At 49.2% G+C, this 18,659-nt stretch overlaps 1 protein-coding gene across 8 annotated transcripts in view; it reads right to left on the reverse strand.

The window, feature by feature from the left end:
• The window catches only part of DOCK3 (dedicator of cytokinesis 3), a 143,896-nt gene extending 130,601 nt beyond the window's left edge, over positions 1-13,295 (reverse strand). For all 8 annotated transcript variants that reach the window (XM_045579538.1, XM_045579537.1, XM_045579540.1 and 5 more), the window contains exon 1: positions 12,915-13,295. In XM_045579538.1, the coding sequence (XP_045435494.1) occupies positions 12,915-12,951 (37 nt within the window). In that variant the 5' untranslated portion in view covers positions 12,952-13,295. The remainder of the gene's footprint in view (positions 1-12,914) is intronic.
• Positions 13,296-18,659: the final 5,364 nt, after the last annotated feature.

Raw genomic sequence — 18,659 nt, forward strand, 5'->3', positions numbered from 1 at the left:
TTACTGAACAGTCATAAACTGTCACTGTGATGGAAACGCAGCGGAGTGCAGTGATGACAGCGCGGTGCGGGCCACATTGCAAGGCCTGGCGGGACGGATTTGGCCCGCGGGCCTTGTGTTTGACACATGTGGCCTAGAAGCTAGAAGACTGCTAAAGCTCTTCATCTCCAGCACTGGCAAATGCAGGCCCCTATGCAAACCCGAGCGCCTCCTTCCTTCTGCCATCACTGCGGTCAGGACACTGGAGAGAAGACTGTCATAATTTAAACATTTCCAACACCTCAGTCTTTGGACCAACACTGCCAATGTCCTTCTAACCCCAGAGATGGGCTCCCAGAAACTACAGGGGCTGTCCCCAACCTTCCCCCTTAATAATGTAGACGGAAATGAGTCTCTGTGACACTGGAGCCACACTCAGGATGCTCAACCCACTGCTAAATCACAGGCCTCGCCACGGGGTGCTAAACAGTTTTCAGAGTGGGGATCACTAACATCCTGCAGGCCCCCGTCTCTGAATCTATTCCTCTGAGAAACAGTCACCCTTTTCTTTGTTCCTCTGCTCCTCCTCAGGCAGTAGGCCGAGTCTTCGTAGAAAAGCATCATGCTGGAGATTCTTCTCCCAAAAAGGGGAAATAATTCTATAATTTACAGTAACCATCTAAATTGCCAATCAAGTGAACTAAATGACTCTTCAACATCTTTTATTTGCTCCATTTATGATGGCACTAGAACTGAATCTGGGGACCCTGACTACTTGTCCCTATTGGACCAGCAGCTGCCATCCTCTTTATGGGAAAAATCTTCACCTGATACTAGCAGAACCCAAGTGTGCTCCTATCACGATTCAAATACATCCCTCAAAAATTCGGGCCCAGTCAGCGTGGCTCAATGGTTGAGCGTAGACCTATAAACCAGGAGGTCACGTTTTGATTTCCAGTCTGGGCACATGTCCTGGTTGAGGGCTCAATTCCCAGTAGGGGCCATGCAGGAGGCAGCCAATCAATGATTCTCTCTCTTCCTCTCCCTCTCTAAAATCAATTAAAATATATACATTTAAAAAATTTTTGATATGACAAGAAAATTCACAGTGCTTCCTTTAAATGGAAAGATATGTATAGGAAAAAAACATAGTATACCATCTGTGGTTTGAGGCACCCACTGGTTATTACCCTCATGGATAAGAGGGAGACTATTGTAAATGGACTTCATCAAAATGTAAAAATGTTATGTATCTAAGAACAGAAAGACAGAAATTGGAGAAAACATTTGAAAACCATGTAACATAAAGAATTGTGTTGCCGAGACCGGTTTGGCTCAATGGATAGAGAGTCGGCTTGGGGACTGAAAGGTCCCGGGTTCGATTCCGGTCAAGAGCATGTACCTTGGTTGCGGGCATATCCCCAGTAGGGGATGTGCAAGAGGCAGCTGATCGATGACTCTCTCTCTCATCAATGTTTCTAACTCTCTATCTCTCTCCCTTCCTCTCTGTACAAAATCAATAAAATATATTAAAAAAAAAAAAGAATTGTGTTAATATATAAGAACTACAATTTAATGACAAAAAAATTTATTTAAAATGGGCAAAGAACTTGAATAGACACTTCTCCAAAGAAGACATATACAAATGGCAAGTAAATACATGAAAAGATGCTCAGCATCACTAATTATTAGGAAAATGCAAATCAAAACCACAATGAGATCACTTCACATCCATTTGGATGGCTATCTATCTCTTCTCCCTTCCTCTCTGAAATCAATAAATGACAAAAAAAAATATTTAAAATGGGCAAAGAACATGAATAGACACTTCTCCAAAGAAGACATATACAAATGGCAAGTAAATACATGAAAAGATGCTCAGCATCACTAATTATTAGGAAAATGCAAATCAAAACCACAATGAGATAACTTCACATCCATTTGGATGGCTATTAAAAGCACTTAAAAAAAAACACACAGACACAGAAACTAAGTATTGGCAAGGATATAGAAAAATTGAAATTATTTTGCATTACTGGTCGGAATAGAAAATGGTGCAGGCATTTCATTGCAAAAAAAAATAGGTAAGATTAAATGGTACAGGCACTATGAAAACCAAAAAAACTAAATGTAGAATTATCGTGATAATTCTATTACTAGATATATAGCCAAAGGATTGAACACAGGAGTCTAATTCTAGATATATACCCAAGAGAATGGAAAATACAGACACATACCAATGTTCATAGTAGCTTTATTCACAAAAGTCAAAGGTGGAAACAACCTAAGTGTACATCAAAGGATGAATGGATAAACAAATGTGATATATACACATACAATGGAATAGTATTCACTCAAATAAAGAAATTTTAAATTTTAGTATGTACTACAACATGAATAAGCCTTAAAAACATCGTGCTGAGTAACATAAACCTGAAACAAAAAGAACAAATATTGTATGATTCCATTTATATCAAGATATGGAATAGTCACATTTATAGAGACAGAAAGCAGAATAGCGGTTACCAGGAGCTAGAGGGAGATATAGAGTGGGATGATAAAAATGCTCTGGAAATAAATTGTAGTTCTGGTTCTATAACCATTTGCATGTACTTAATGCCAGTGAATTGTTCACTTAAATATGGGTAAAATGTACATTTTATGACAAAAATCATCTTTAAATATTGAGGTGAAGAATTAACCAATTAAAACAGATTACATATACAACATAGAAATCTGCTAGTTTCATGTCTACGGCTATACCACCCTGAACGCGCCCCATCTCATCTGATCTTGGAAGCTAAGCAGGGTCGGGCCTGGTTAGTACTTGGATGGCAGAAATCTGCTAGTTTCTGAGAAAGCAAATGGATTAAAAACAGTGCTTTGTGGAACAACACAGTTCTATACACCCTCATTAGAGCTTAGATATTTCGTTATGTCTAAATGTATCAAAAGGTTTTCTTCCCAAAAGATTCCCTCCCCATCTCCATGGCGCTAAATGCACCCCTAAGTGCTCCTCCCTTCCCCATACCAGAAAGTAAACAAACCCCTCCTTGCTGGCTTTCCTCTGACAAGATGGTGCAGCCAGACAGGTGTCATGTCTCCAGGCCCCGCCCAGAAAAGACACTGCCCTCCGCACAGAACAGCCCTGCCTCGGTCTGTCCCTCCCAGAACCACCTCCTTTCCAGACAGACAGGCCTTCCTGCAGAGCTGAGCCTGGACCGTGAGGCAGTCAGCTCTTTCAGCGGAGCTGAGTCTATCACAAAGGCACTGACTCTCACTTCAGAGAGGAAAGGAGCCACCAGCTGATTATCCAGTTTCCCTGGAACAAGTTCAATTGAGGTCTAGCTTGTAAATGTGTGGCTGGGGAGGGAAGCAAACAGAAGTGAGCGGCTGGCAAATGGGGAAAGAAAAGGACGATATCTGAAGTAGCTCCAGAGAAAGAAATGTGCAGACGGAAAGAATACACTGACAGTGAGTCAGAGTCCCCAGAATTCCCTGAGCATCACAGTCAAATTAGAAAAGGAACAAACAAGAGGCCCACCAGCTGGAATTAGTGATTTCCCAAGGGATTTCCCTGAGGAAGCAAACATACATCCCGGTATGAGCACTGTGATCACCTGTTAGATTGAACAGAGCCAATCAGCAGCAGGCTCAAGTAAACAACGATGGCCAGGAAGCTGAACTGGAAGGAGGGGACACTTGATTTCTGTAATATTGGGGACTTATTCTCTCAAGCATGTATGGGTTTTTTGAAAACACAAGCCTGTGGAGGAACTACTCTCCTAGGTTGACAGAGGTGCAGAAAAACAAGTACCTCACTGTCCTAGCAATAATTGCAAATAACCAACTGCTCCAAAGTAGGAGATTAGGTAAATGATCGTACATCCATTCTGTGAACAGCAGTCATTAAAACAATGAACATTCAGGGCATAAAAAAGTATTCACAGTGTAATAGATTTCAATAAAAGATTACAAGAATATATACAGCATGGTCCTAAATGTATTTTAAATGCCTACTTAAATATATGCACAGAAAGAGTCTGTAAATATATACTAATATGTTGAGAAGGGTAGTTTCCTGGGTAACAGAAATAAGATACACCTTCCTCCCTTCCGGTGTATTTTTCTATACTTACCAACATTTCTACAATGACTCTGTACCTTATGTAATCAGAGGGAAAGTGTTACACAGAAAAGGGAGTTCACAACACAGGCAAGTATAGAATATATTATATTTTAGATAAAAGTCCAACAAAAAAAATAAGAATCTTCTCTCTGTGTTTCTAAAGGTTTAACCTTGAGCGCTCTGGAAAAGTCACTCAACCAAAACACAGCTTCCCAAAGATGTCAAACGAAAGAGGAACTGTCGGGTACGTTCAAATTGCATCCCTACTATCTGAGCAAGATTTCTGAATCGCTGTGGTGATAACTGTGGCATTCCAGGCAAAATGGATTCATACTGGACTCTGAAGGCTCCCACCCAAAATCAGTCATCTGAACTCAGCCATAAACCCTCCTAACAAGCTCACGAAAGAGAAAACCAATGAGGAAAAGTCTGCTCAGTACGTCACAAACTTCTAACCACCAAACATTAGGTGATGGCCTGCCTGTGAGAATACCGTCAGGATTAGCAAAGCCGGACGAAACTCTTCACGAGGCTGGACTCCTCATAAGCGTTTACTGGTCACTCCCTCTGGGACAGTCCTAGAGTCACAGACATGAGGATGAAATTCCTCATCCTGGAGCCGCTCGGTCTCCTGAGGCAGAGCGATGCAATGAAGCTGCTCTGAAGGGTCAGTGCGTCCTGGAAGTTGGTCCAACTGCTGTAGGTGCAGGAAGCGGAGCTTGTTAATATGGGGAAGGCATCAAAGGCATGGCATTTGAACTTTTTAGGCTGGCATTCTCCAGGCACAGAAAGGCAGTCACTGCATTTCTGTCATTGCAAAGCAGCAAAGGTAGGAAAGTTCTAGACGTGTCTGGAAAGGGGTGAGTTGTCCCGCATATCTCCAGGGTAGATGATGTGGAGAAAATGTCGGGAACAAAACTCAAGAAAAGCTGGTGCCACACTCCTCCTACACATGCAAATGCAAAGGGACTTGCCATCTTTTCCATGTTTGCTCCCGCACGACAGTAAGGCCACACAGGCCTCCTAGAGGCGTCTTTCCCCCTTGGCGATAGAGCGTGGGTGTCAAGGAGCCCATCCCAACCCCAAACCCTGTCAGGCTCACCCAGTAGCCAAGTGCCACTGTCACGAAATGTTCAATAGTTATCCAGCTCATGTGCATTCAAAGAAAAATCGACTTGTTTATTAACTGGACACTTTCCTCTAGATTAGGGGTGTCGAACTCAATCAGAGAAGGGGCCAAAATCTAAAATCCAGCCTAATCGCGGGCCGAATGGTTTACTGAACAGTCATAAACTGTCATTGTGATGGAAACGCAGCGGAGTGCAGTGATGACAGCGCGGTGCGGGCCACATTGCAAGGCCTGGCGGGACGGATTTGGCCCGCGGGCCTTGTGTTTGACACATGTGCTCTAGATAATAAAATTTCTTCTGATTCTGTTGAACATTTTTTATCAGCCACTTGAAAAAGACAGGTTTGTGAATTATGTAAAGGTTCAAAGAAAAGATAGTGCTATGCGGGATCACAAACTCAAGTTCAAAAAGGCTTGAGAGGTTATACTGATGAACCAACCACATCCAGCCCCTTCCCCAAATTAGGACCAACAGGGCAAGCCAAACATACTCGCCTCAATGAAATGTAATGGAAATAAATATATCTTTTTAAAATGAAACAAATTATTTATGTTTATTATGTTTATGGTTATTAGCAGGTGTATAAGTTCAGGATAGAGGAGATCTAGCTTAACTTCAATTCATATGAAATAAAACACAGAGTTTAGTTCTATGAATTCAATATAAGTAATTTGTGTGAAATAGCAACCTCAAAAGTCACCAAAATCAGGCTTTATGCTACATTAACAAAAAATGTCCAATTCAACACTACAAATATGTGTATAAAGCCTTCTGCATCCCTGTCAATAATACAAATATAAATGCAACAATTCATAATTCTAACAGTTAATAGCCTAAAGCAGTGTTGTTTTTTTAACCATAAAATCAATTGAGCTGCCACCAATATTTTTAATGAAATAGAATGAACAGAACATACCAGAGTTCACTGTACAAAGTATACAGTACGTACGTTTTCATATATGTAAATGTATGTCTCTATATACATACACACATAAGAGATCATCTTAAATGTATTTCTTATTGTAGATCAGACAAAAGTTGGAAAGACATTAGTCTAATGAAACAAGATTAAATATACCATTGTTAGGAACAAAGTATCATAGAATATCCTATCCTATATAATAAAAGGCTAATATGCAAACTGTGCCCTCAACCAGGAGTTCCACCACGGGGCATCCCCTCCCCCAAACCAGCCCAACCCAATTGCCCCAGAGCAGGCTGGCAGGACCCCGGCCGTGCATGAATTCGTGCACCAGGCCTCTAGAAGTATAAAATCTCTCTGGTTGGAGAAAGAGAGGGGTATGGTCAAGGGTCTAGAAAAAGATTTACAAAAATAACGTTCCATGAAGGGAGCCTTTAAGATAGAAAACAACCTGAGAGATGAAGACAGGGAAAAGCCCCCCATGAAGAAGGAATAATATGAGTAAAGACATAATGCAACAAATAACAAGAGATTTTTAACAGATGGCAAATGTCCTGGCACACGCAGCACTGGCATAATTAGGTCCAGACAGAGGGAAAGTGTGGATTGGCTGAGTGTAAAGTACAAGTAGGTTAGCGGAGGAGGCTGAAGAGGCAACTCTGAGCTGTAAAAGAAAGTGCTGAGCACTGTAAACACTTGATGAATGTTAGCTATGTCAACAGCCTCACTTAGTGCTGGACCGTAACCTTATCTCAAAGATCCCCAATTCAAAAATTTTATCAATTACTAAAGCAAATAATTTACATGTGGGAACAGAACACAAACTTTTAAGAAATGACAGGGAATCTCTTCTATTCAATAAGGAAGAATGTTCTCGTCACAGCTATCGAACCATAAAATTGACTGTCCCAGAAAGTGCTGAGGGCACTGTGATTAGATGTATTTGAATAAAGGCCACATGCACATATGTTTGAAGGATGAGACTAAGCCTACAATATAAAGCTCTGCATTTATCCAACACTAATTCTTCCATCAATTTTGGTTCTCACTCATCAATCTCTAAGATCTCATGAATGAATTCTGAAGAAATAGATGTAAGCAGGAGGTTGGTATCATATTCCACTGCAGATAAGAAAACGGAACACTCCTGAGTGGCATTTCCCAATACAGTAATTACCTTTCCTAGAGTATACTAACAGCGATATAGCAAATCGGCTGCGAGTACCTGGGCCACAGCTAAAATAATTTGGTAATGTATTTTATGAAATTTTTAAGTGCCCAGAGCCTTTATGTGGAAAAAAATCTTGCTTCTCCACACAAAATATGTCAAGAGGGGTTATGCAAGAGTCTTAAGAGCATAATCAAAAACATGATTTTTATTACAGTAAAAGTATAACATTGGAATTAAAGCCCTAATATAGCATATCCAATAACTCTTACACATTGGGAGTAATTTTAGATCAAATGAAATTTCTTTATAATCAAGAATAAAGGCACAAGAATTCAAAAAAGTATTCAAAATACAAACTATTAAAAATTAAAATTCAGCACCAATGTAACAATATGGGATGAGTATAAAGTACTTTCAAACTCAATGACCATTCTTTTGAGACCATCATACTTCAGAATGGGCCTAAAAATGCTAGAGAGAAAATGGTCTCATGTTCACAACTTAATGTTTCTAAAGCACATTCTCTTAAAATAATGCATGACAAAATGAACTGTACATTTGAATAGTCTATAGAATATTGCTGCATACTGCCTTTTCTATTAAAAATGTTGATCATTTCCTGTTTGCTTTATGGGCTGACAGATCAAAACAAAGGCCTCTTGGTTCGAAGGCACTAATAAATGTGCCTACTTACAATGTCTTTAAACGAGGGCAATGGTACCCAGCATATTCCTCAGAGCTGTTTTAAAAAAAACCTCCTGACATGCCCTGAATCTGTTCTCACTATCAATGTAAATCATTCCATTCAAAAACAGAATACTCAATACTACAGTCTTAAAAAAAATGTTTAAAATAGAAATAAAATTCCTTAAATATAACTATCCAACTTATTGAAAAGTCTGCAGAAAATACGTTATCTTTCACAGATATACAATACTAAAAAAATTCCTTTCAAAGGCAACACCAGGCAATAAAAGAAACTGTGGCTCAGAATCCCAAAGTCCGAAGTTCAAATCTCAACTCTGGACTTGCTTAAGTATCTTAGATCACAGCCACTTAGCGCTCTCTGCTCCAGTTCCTTTCTCATCTGTTTAAGAAAGAGGAAGGGGGACATTACGGTGTGAGGCTCAAGGACAATCATGTTGCGGGAGCCCCTGTAAACAGTGAATCATCACATATCAAGCACATCCTCACTTTTCAGAACAAAATTAAGTCTGGGGATATGGCATTTCCATCTGAGGGTACGGGGCCCTTTCAGAGACTTCAAAGACGGGATGCCTAATAGCAAGGACTGAAGAGCCACCGCCACATTTCCCTGAGCTGTAGCCCCTTTACCAACAGGGTTAGTGACACTGTCTGTGTAAACACCGGTTCTTTCAGTTCCCACAGCCACTTCCTACGTTGAATTTCTTGTAAAGACTCAAAGCTTTTTAAATACATAAATAAATAAATAAATAAATAAATAAATAAAACAAAACCACATGGGGGAGGGTTCCCTCTATCTGGAGAACATAAAGCAAAAGGAAGTCAGGTAAAAGAAAATATGCGTTACTTTTTAAATTAGAAAAAAGTAGATGTGACCTTAACTAAAATGTAATTCTGATTGGTAATGAGAAGAAATTTTCAAGGACTACTAAGTGGGGATTAGCAAAGAATAAGTAACAAATGCCCTGAATTATTTAAAAATTTGCCTCATGAAGCAGAAAAAGATGACCTTCTGAAGCAGTTCCCGCCGCTAAGATGCCGGACGAGTGCGCACGTGTTCCAACCTGTGCTGCCATTCTCCGTCAGGGCTCCAAGGACTGACCCGCTCTCTCTGCCGCCCGTGCTGCTGCTGCTGGGGGCAGGGGAGCAGGCCCTGGTCTTTGGTGCCCATATTTGGCAGCACGGGTGCAGTCACTACAGGAAAAGGCAGATGTTCACAGAAACAGCTGGCTTCTTCTCACCTAATCACTTTCGAGCAAGGAGCTCCCCGGAAAGGTGAACTGAGAAAGGGCCGGACGCAAGGCTCCCCGAGCACCCGAGGCCGCAAGGAGAGCAGACCACCTGTACGGGGAGGGACACGAGGACTCGGAATACGGAACAAAGGGCTCAGCAAAGAACAGCCTCTGGTACTGCTGGAAAAGAACAGCATGCGACTCAAAAACGCCACAAAGTAGCCCCCTTCCGGCATTGCTGAAGGACAAAAAGGACTAAGCCTCTGGAGGCGGCTCCTTTCCGCCTGAGGAGGACAGGTTAGCAGGCTCCAGGCCCCGGCACGGCGCCCTCGGTGAGAGCCCTGGGCCCGCTCAACAAAGGGCCGGCCCCTCCCCTCCAAAGCCAACCGCAGAAAACGTCACTGAAAGGGAAGCTCAGATATCACCTTGCCCAAAGTTAACAAATCAACTAATTTTAAAATGTTATAAGCTGTATATAATCTCCAAATTATTTTTTTAATTAAAAGGCAGTAAAACATTACTATAGGATCAAATCAAATCTTACAGTGCCGTGGGAAAAACTTGGCAAACTCCTTCGCATGCTGAAACAAGGGCTCCTTCCCTCTCCACCAGCTGAGCAATTCCGCCAATCGGTGGGAAGTATAATACAAATCAAAAGTTTCCCCCTTTGCTCTAAGGATGATGGGTTAGCAAGCAGACAGAAATCTGTGCTCCAAGCTCATCATAAAAATCAAAGATGAGCCGAAACCGGTTTGGCTCAGCGGTAGAGCGTCGGTCTGAGGACTGAAAGGTCCCGGGTTCGATTCCGGTCAGGGGCATGTACGTTGGTTGCGGACACATCCCCGCTGGGGGGTGTGCAAGAGGCAGCTGGTCGATGTTTCTCTCTCATTGACGTTTCTAGCTCTATATCCCTCTCTCCTCCTCTCTGTAAAAAATCAATAAAATATATATTTTTTTAAATCAAAGATGAGCCCTAGCCGGTTTGGCTCAGTGGATAGAGTGTCTGCTCATGGAATGAAGGGTCCTGAGTTCGATTCCAGCCAAGGGCACGGACTTCCACTGCAGGCTCAATTCCCGGCCCTGGAGACAACCAATCAATGCCTCTCTCACACATCGATGTTTCTGTCTGTCTCTCCCTCTCCTTTCCACTCTCTCTGAAAATCAATGGGAAAATATCCTTGGGTGAGGGCTAGTAATAACAACAAAAAATCAAAGCTACTACTCAAAACATTTTCTCATAGAAAAAATAATGATTAGATTTTCAAGTCAGTAATTAAAGAAATAATGCAGCTAACATACCACTTCTAATTGACTATTTTTCTTCTTTTATGTACAATATTTAAGCTACATAATAAATTGACCTGGATTTTGTGAACAGGCCTAGGAGTATAGACCTAGCATGCTTGGGGGGGGGGGGGGGGGAGGCGGTGGGTGTACCCTGAGTTTTGGACAATTTATACAAGAACTTTCAGGCCATAACTGAGGAGGGGACAGAAGAAAGCAATGAGAGAAGACAGTTGCCTTGTTTGGCAGAAAAGGCAGCTAAATTATACTAAGTCCCAGCTGCTCCCATCTTCAGAATAACTCTCTCTCTCGTCTAACAAGCATTTAAGTCCTTCCCTGTGCCCATGCTGTGCCCCTCCGCAGGAAATAACCATTTTTCTAAAGCTAAACCCACAGTCTTAGGAAATCAAGAGTTCCAGTCCGCCTTCCCGAGTAAATCACATACTAAACCCTCGCGCGGAGATTTACATTCGCCTGTCCTGATTGCCTCGCTCTGCCTCCTCCTCAGACCTCACACACCTCCTGCTGCGATTCCTCTAAGTGCCACGGGGACAATAAGACATTACCATTCAGTAAGCAACTTGGTAGGCTCTCATTTGATTTTCACAACCACGGAGGTAAATATTATCCCCAAGTCACACATTCAGAAAATGACAGTCTATAGCTCAGGAGTTGAGCGTCCACCCAGGAACCAAGAGGTCACGGTTTGATTCCTGTTCAGGGCACAGGCCCAGGTGTCGGGCTCAATCCCCAGTAGGGGGCGTGCAGGAAGCAGCCAATTCATGATTCTCTCTCATCATTGATGTTTCTCTCTTTCTCATCATTGATGTTTCTCTCTCCCCCCCCCTCCTTTTCTCTCTGAAGTCGATAAAAATATTTTTTAAAAAGAAAAATGATGCTCAAAAACTTGCCCACAACACCAGTAAAGAAGCCAAGACCCACAACTCTGCCAACTCCACTATTTTAGGGATTCCTCTTCAAAAGGACAGAAATGGGGTACCACTGGACAGGCGAACGCTCTAACGTCACTTATTCATTATTCCAGATACCCAGTTCTGAGCGCAAGTTACAGAGAAGACAGGCCACCAACTCTTCACAGCATCTATTTCGTCTTTAGAGGGAACTCGAAGAGGAAGGGTAAAATGTCCCCCGAGGCGAACCCCTCCCCTTGGCAGCATTGCCCAGGCCCGGCCAGCGGCCTCTGGCACCACCAGGCTCCGGTTCTCACCTCCACCATCACGCCAGCTGAGCTGAGCGGACTCCAACTTCACCAAGTTACCTTTCCAAAACAGGATCTGCTACCAGCCCAGATCTCACTGCGAGGCCTTGAATTTAAATAAATCCAGTTCGCACATAACTTGCCTGATGGTATTCCTAAACGTCTGCTCCCTCTGCCAGTTTAAAAAGTGATTTTTGTAACTGAACTGTGAACTAAATCTTGATTTAGCTGCAGTAGGAAACGGGAAACAACAAAAAAAATCTATGTTTAGACAGATTACCCATCTCTACTTTCCCACTGCAGCTTGGGGGCGGGGGGCGGGGAGGAAAGCTGTGCCCTCGGCATTTTGCATCCGTTTCGAACTGATGGCGATGACAGGTGACTTACGAGAAAGCAACGTGACCTGCACTCCCCACGTAACTGCCACAGAAGCCTGAGGTTACGAAAGTAAGAGTGACGCTCCATCCCTTAAATCACTCACTGCTCCTTCCGATCGCTTGGTGTAAGGGGTGTTCCACCCTGGAAGGAAACACTGGGATCCTGAGCGGAAGGACGGTCTCCGCTGAAAGCAGGTGGAACAAAGCGGGACGGCGTGCGCCCCGCACTTGATCCCGAGAATCTCCCCAATCGCCCCCCACCCCCACCCCCTTTGGCGGCAGGTGTGTGTGGCACCGATGGCAAAAACACGGCCAAAACACACTAGAACGGGCCGGGCCTCGGGAGTCCATCGCCCGCAGGATGCGGAGCCGGGGATGATGTCAGGGTGCGCTACCCTTCGTTGTGTAACGGGCCGGCCCGCAAGCCCGGGGCTCCCCGCCGCGGTGCGCAAACTCCTCCAAACTGAGGGTGGGGCGCGGGGGGAACCGTTCCCAGAACCTGGCTCCCCGGGTCAGAGCGCCCGGTGCCCCGCACCAGCCGCGGCCCTGCCCGCCCGCCCGCCCGCCCGCCCGCCGCACCTGCCGGGGCCGCGCCGCCAGCGCCCCCTGCCGCCCTCCCGCGCCCGGACCGAGCCCACCCCCGCGCCCGCGCCCCGCGCCGCCCCCGCGCCCAGGCCGCGCCGCCTGCGGGCAGGACCGGGGGCGCGCGGGCGCGAGCCGAGGCGGGGCCGCGCCCGGACCCCCGCCGCCGGCCGCCCGCACCTACCTACGCCGTATTTCTCCTCCTCCGTGGGGGTCCACATGGCCGGGCCGGGCGCGGCCCCGCGGGCGCGGCGGCCGGGCGACAGCGCGGCGGGGGCGGCCGCGGGCCCGGCTGTGGCGCACCGCGAGCCGAGGCGGGGGCGGTCAGGCGGCGCGGGGCAGCGGCTGGCGCATCGCTCACAGGCCGCCCGGGAGGCTGCCGCCGCCGCCACGGCCGCGCCGCGAGGCCCCGCGGGCCACCGAGCGGTCCCCGGCGGCGTGGGCGAGGGCTCGCCACCTGCCCGCCGCCTCCGCTCCCGCGCCGCTCGGCCCTCAGCGCCGCGCTCCCGGCTCCGGCTCCGGCTCCGGCCGCCGCGGGTCTGGTCGGCTCGCCTCGGCGGGCTCGGCTCCCGCGCATGCGCCGCTCCCGCGCGGGGGCTCGCGCCGCCTGAGCTCGCGCCGCCCGAGCCGCGCGAGAGCCCCCCGCCGCGCCCGGGAGCCGCGAGAGGCGCGCGGGCCGCCCGGCAGCGCCGGGCCGGGCTCTCGGGGCGGCCACTGCCTCCTGCCGGGCACGTCGAGGTCGCCGCGGGCCCCCTGGCCGCGAGGGGGGAGCCAGAGGAAGAGGATGGCGCCGTTGGCAGACCCGGCCAGGGTCTCCCACCGCGTTGCCCCAGCACCACCCCCGGGAAGGCCGGGGTGGAGGGGTGAGGGTGGGGGGTGGGGGAGCTGCGGAAGAACCAGGTGGGACATGCTCGCGCCCCTGGCTCCTAGGTCCTCCAGAGGCCCCAGGCCTTCGAGGCCCGTGTTTCGCTGAGTTGGCCGCGGTACATGTTTGGGGACAACAATCACAGTCGGAAGTGCTTCCTCCTTGGATCAGGGGTTCCTGCCCTGGGCTCCGTCTCTGCTGCTCCTAGGTGTCTCTCTGCCTTCCTGGGTCGGTTCCCAGGACTTCCCTCTTTTCTGTCCCCTGAGAGCCTGTTCGTTCTTGTGCCAACAAACAGCACCTCCGGACACTAGGCTACCACCCATCAAAGCCCCGGCTAGTCTGACAGCTGCAGGGCTTTTCCTCTCCAACGATGCCTGGACCACATGGTGTTCCCAGCTCGCATACCAGCAGACCCATCCACCCATCCTTCCATCCACCCATCTATCCCTCTATCCATCCATCCACCCACCCACCCACTTATCCATCCATCCACTCACCCATCCATCCATCCACCCACCCATCTATCCATCCACCCATCTATTCATCAATTCATCCAACCATCCATCCACCCATCCATCCATCCTTCCATTCATCCACCCATCCATCCACCCACTCACCCATCCATCCACCCATCCACACACTCATTCACCCATCCATCCATCCATCCATCCACCCATCTACCCATCCATTCACCCACCCATGCATCCATCCACCCACCCATCCATTCATCCACCCATCCATCCATCAGTTCATCCACACATTCATCCATCCATCCATCCATCCCCAGCACTACCAAGTGCAAACACTGGTGGAATCCCTCCCTATCTCTCTTAGACACCCCACTCTTCACAGCCCAGCTGGGTGCCTCACCACCAGGAAAACTTCCCTGATGGACCCTGCGGCCAGCCTGGCTCCTTCCCATCCTGGGATCCCAGCTGCGTGCCTTCGTGTCTTCTTTCTCTCAAAAGGCAAGCGCCAGGGGAAAGCCACCTTTCTGGTTGCTCAGCACCCAGACTAGCACCTGCCAGGCACATATGTGTTGAGGAGGAAGCAGGACAAGTACAAGAATATCTCAGTAATGGACAAATCTTAGAGTCTTCCTTCCCAGTGTCATTTAGGATTGCTTTACTCCTCCAGGCCTGACTGTGCCCAGCTGGATTCCAGCTGTCCCCCGTAATTCCATTAGTCATGGGGGATGCATTCCAAGACACCCCCCCCATAGGTGCCTGGAATTTTGGGTGGTATCAAACCCTGTGTTTTTTCCTGTATGTGCATACCTTTTCGCTTACAGAAAGGGCTGGACAGCTTCTCTTTGGCATACCCAGATTGCCAGCATCGCTTCCTTTGCACTTTGGGGCCATGGTTAAGTAAGCACCGCATGCGATACAGTGATGGCCGATCTGATAACCGAGACAGCCACCAAGTCACCAACGGGTGGTGAGTGTCTACGGCACGAACACACTGGACACCGGGATGACTCACGTCCTGGGTGGAATTACATCGCGCTCCTCAGAACGGCATGCGATTTAAAATTGATGGATTGTGTTTTTCCGGAATTTTCCACGCAACATTTTCATACTGCAAGTGGAAGACAGGCAGCTGAAACTGTGGGACATGGAACCGTGGATAAGGGGGGACGACTGTATTGCCACCAGCTCCGAGTTCCTACAGGCTCCTCCTCCCTCCAATGAAGGCTGCCCGCTCCTGCCCCCCGAAAATGCACTGTGGATAATTGAGCTTCTCCATAGCTCGGCGCGTTGTTGGCCAGAGAACATAAGACATGGCCTTGCGTATGTCGCTGACTGTTCCAGAGTGACAGACCCCTGCCCCGGGGCTGCCGTGGAACGGGTACGTGGGGTGAAGCCTCCCCACAGATCTCCCTCCGGGGAGCTATCCAGCAGTGGGGCCGAGTTACACAGACCTCTGAACGACCTTCAAGCTCTGATTTCATCCTCTGGTTTCACTCCATCAGCGGTGGGTATGCTGACGGTCTCAGCGCCTAAAGGCGGCTTTTCCCAAAGTCTCCCCTCTCGTGCCCCGTCTGAACCCACCTCACACGGCAGGTTCCCGGGACGCAGACGGCCCGGGGCCAGCACTGCGCGCCTCAACCAGAGGGCGCCCCATCAGGCCCAGGCTCCGCAGTCCTGCTGTCTGCGCTAAATTCAGGCTGTTTTCCTGAGTGGAAGGAAAGGGGCAGAGCACGTGTTCCGGGGAATCCGCCTGCAGCGGGGCACGCACCTGCTCCCGTGCCCTCGGCATCTGCTCTGAGCCCTTGCTCAGGCCTCGGGGACCCGCACATACACGCCCCTCCCGGCAGGAGAGCTGACCTCCAGCTTGCCTCTGAGCGTCAGGACCTCAGCGCCCTGCCCTCCCCTTCCACCCACCCACGCTTCTTTCTGTTCTCACATCACCCACCCAGGTTCACGTCTGCTCCTCGTCAGGATCCCCACGAACCCACTGCAACGTTGTTGCTCCCTGTCCCCCATTTTTACTCTCTTCTGCTCCACAGACTCCTGTGATCCAGGGACCATCTGCCCTGTGGGTACCCTCATCCCCCATTCCCTCTCTCTTGCGCCTCTTGGTCTGTCTGCGAAGGAGAATCATCCACTCCAGATCCTTTTGTTTCAAGGCCATTCCTTTGACTCTCAGTCCTCAAAGTTCTGCTTTCTGACCCCATCACCTCCCAGAAACTGCTCCCCCGGAAGCTCCCAGGGCCATCCCAATGCCAGACACAAACTGGAGTCTGCCAGTCCCTGGCTCTGGCCGGGCCTTGGTGTGCAGTACCCCTCAGCCCATGTCCTGACACATACACTAAGCGGCCAAATGATGCTGATCTCTGAACGCATAATAATCTGGCCACTCAGTGTCTGTCTTATAGAATAAAAGGCTAATATGCAAATTGTCCCCTGACCAGGAGTTCTACCAGCAGGCAGGCCAGCCAGCCGCCCATGTCCCTGGCCAGGCTGGCTGGATCCTACCCATGCACCAGTCCTCCAATACAAATATATGTACTGAGTGGCCAGATTATTATGAGTTCAGAGATCATAGTAATCTGGCCACTCAGTAGATCCTCCTCACCCCCCAAGGCGGCTTCTCCAGCTGCCGCTGGCGGGACGGGTGCTGCCCTCTCCCGCAGCCCTTCCTCACCCCACCTCCTCCGAGAGATCATGGGTCCACTTGCACCTTGACAAGCATCTACTTCCTTCTTCAGGGGCAGCCATTATGCTTCACGTGGTTTTACCACACCCGGAGCGGGACAGAGTGCCCACCACCCAGCAGGCACCCTCTCCGACCACTGTGCTCCAGGGTGAGCGGCCCACGTGGACGTGTCCTGAGAACTCAGGGAAGCAGCTTGTTGCTTCAGCCGGTCGCAAATCTCCAGATTCAGAAACTTGAGTCCGTGAGGGTCCATTCCCGGGATACGGGCACTGTGGCTTTAATGAAAAGTCCATGCAGACACCCTGTGGAGCAGCCAGGGAAAGAGAGCAAACTCAGCTCAGCAAGGTTTGCCGTCTGACTTACACGTCGCTAGGACTCTGGGGGCGAACTCATTGCCTCTGATGATGAACCGCAACTTGATGAGTGGGGAAAGGAACCCCGTTTTCAGCAGGAAATTCCTTAGGATTGGCGGGAATTCATAATCACCCATAATCAAACAGATTTTGTACGGAATGCAGACAGCAGCATCTATTTCTGTTAAGTGGAACTTACATTCATCAGCAACGTTTTTAACATACGCAGATCCATAATAATGCCTCCCCCTCCCCAACCCCATCACCGTGGGCGAATGATCCTGGACCCGCTCTGCTCCCCGCTCTCTCGCTGCTGCCTGGAGAATCCAGCCTTCCAGGAGCCAGCCGGGCTGATGACTCAGCTCATAAAACAACGTGTGGCCACAGAGAGGCTGTTTACTCAGAAGCACCTCGGAGGCTCCTGCTATTGGAGTCAGCAAGCAGGCGGCAAGCGGTGCAGGCTGCTCATTCTCTCGAGTTTCTGGTGCCAGAGCATCACTCACCTCCCGGCCTCCCCCTCCCAGCAGCTCATCTCCCCTAGGCTCTGTCCAAGCAGGAGGGCGGGGAAACTCAGAGCAGCCCGTTGGGGACAGGGGCAGGGCCTGGTGGGGTGCGGGTGAGCATAGGGGACAGGGGCAGGGCCAGGTGGAGTGCGGGTGAGCAGAGGGGACAGAGGCAGGGCCAGGTGGGGTGCGGGTGAGCAGAGGGGACGGGCAGGGCCAGGTGGGGTGCGGGTGAGCAGAGGGGACAGGGGCAGGGCCAGGTGGGGTGCGGGTGAGCAGAGGGGACAGGGGCAGGGCCTGGTGGGGTGCGGGTGAGCAGAGGGGACGGGGGCAGGGCCAGGTGGGGTGCGGGTGAGCAGAGGGGACGGGGGCAGGGCCAGGTGGGGTGCGGGTGAGCAGAGGGGACAGGGGCAGGGCCAGGTGGGGTGTGGGTGACTGTGGCAGCGTTCTGCCTTCTCTGGAGCAGGAGCTGCCCCCAGCTAGAGCTGATGCCCACCTGCAGTCCAGGGGCATGTGGAGGGGCGGCTTAGGGACAGGCGGTACCCACCTCGGCTCCTCCCCACCGGATTGCTGGGTGTGGGGCTGCCCTGGCTAGTAAAGCAGCCACAGAGCTGGTTTTCTTTGTGTCAGAGAGACACCCAAGCTGGTCTCACTTCCCGCCACCCCTTCCGCTCCCCCAAACAACACCTTCCAGAAACTTCCTCCAGGAGGCGGCATCGGCACACAGGCCAAACAGGGTCCCTGCTCCCAGGGCCGGCCGCCGAAGTCAGGGCGCTTCCCGGTGAAGAGGCCTCTGCGCCAGGGAGGGTGTTATTAGTGTTTTTGCCTTAAATTGTGCTGCAGCTGAAGCTGTGCAGCGGGGAGGGCCAGGGAGGAGTGTGAACAAGAGACAGATTAAGCAGCGCAATATTTCTCTATTTTCCCTAAAATGACAAGCTCTAGCCATCTGTTCCTATTTTATCAACCCATTCAAAATATTAAAATGCAAATTCCTCGCCGTTAGCCAGCGCCTCTCCGATGAGAAATGGCCAAAACTGCCCCGATCCCAA

The sequence above is a fragment of the Pipistrellus kuhlii genome, unplaced genomic scaffold (assembly GCF_014108245.1).
Source record: "Pipistrellus kuhlii isolate mPipKuh1 unplaced genomic scaffold, mPipKuh1.p scaffold_m20_p_11, whole genome shotgun sequence".
NCBI classification, from domain to species: domain Eukaryota; kingdom Metazoa; phylum Chordata; class Mammalia; order Chiroptera; family Vespertilionidae; genus Pipistrellus; species Pipistrellus kuhlii.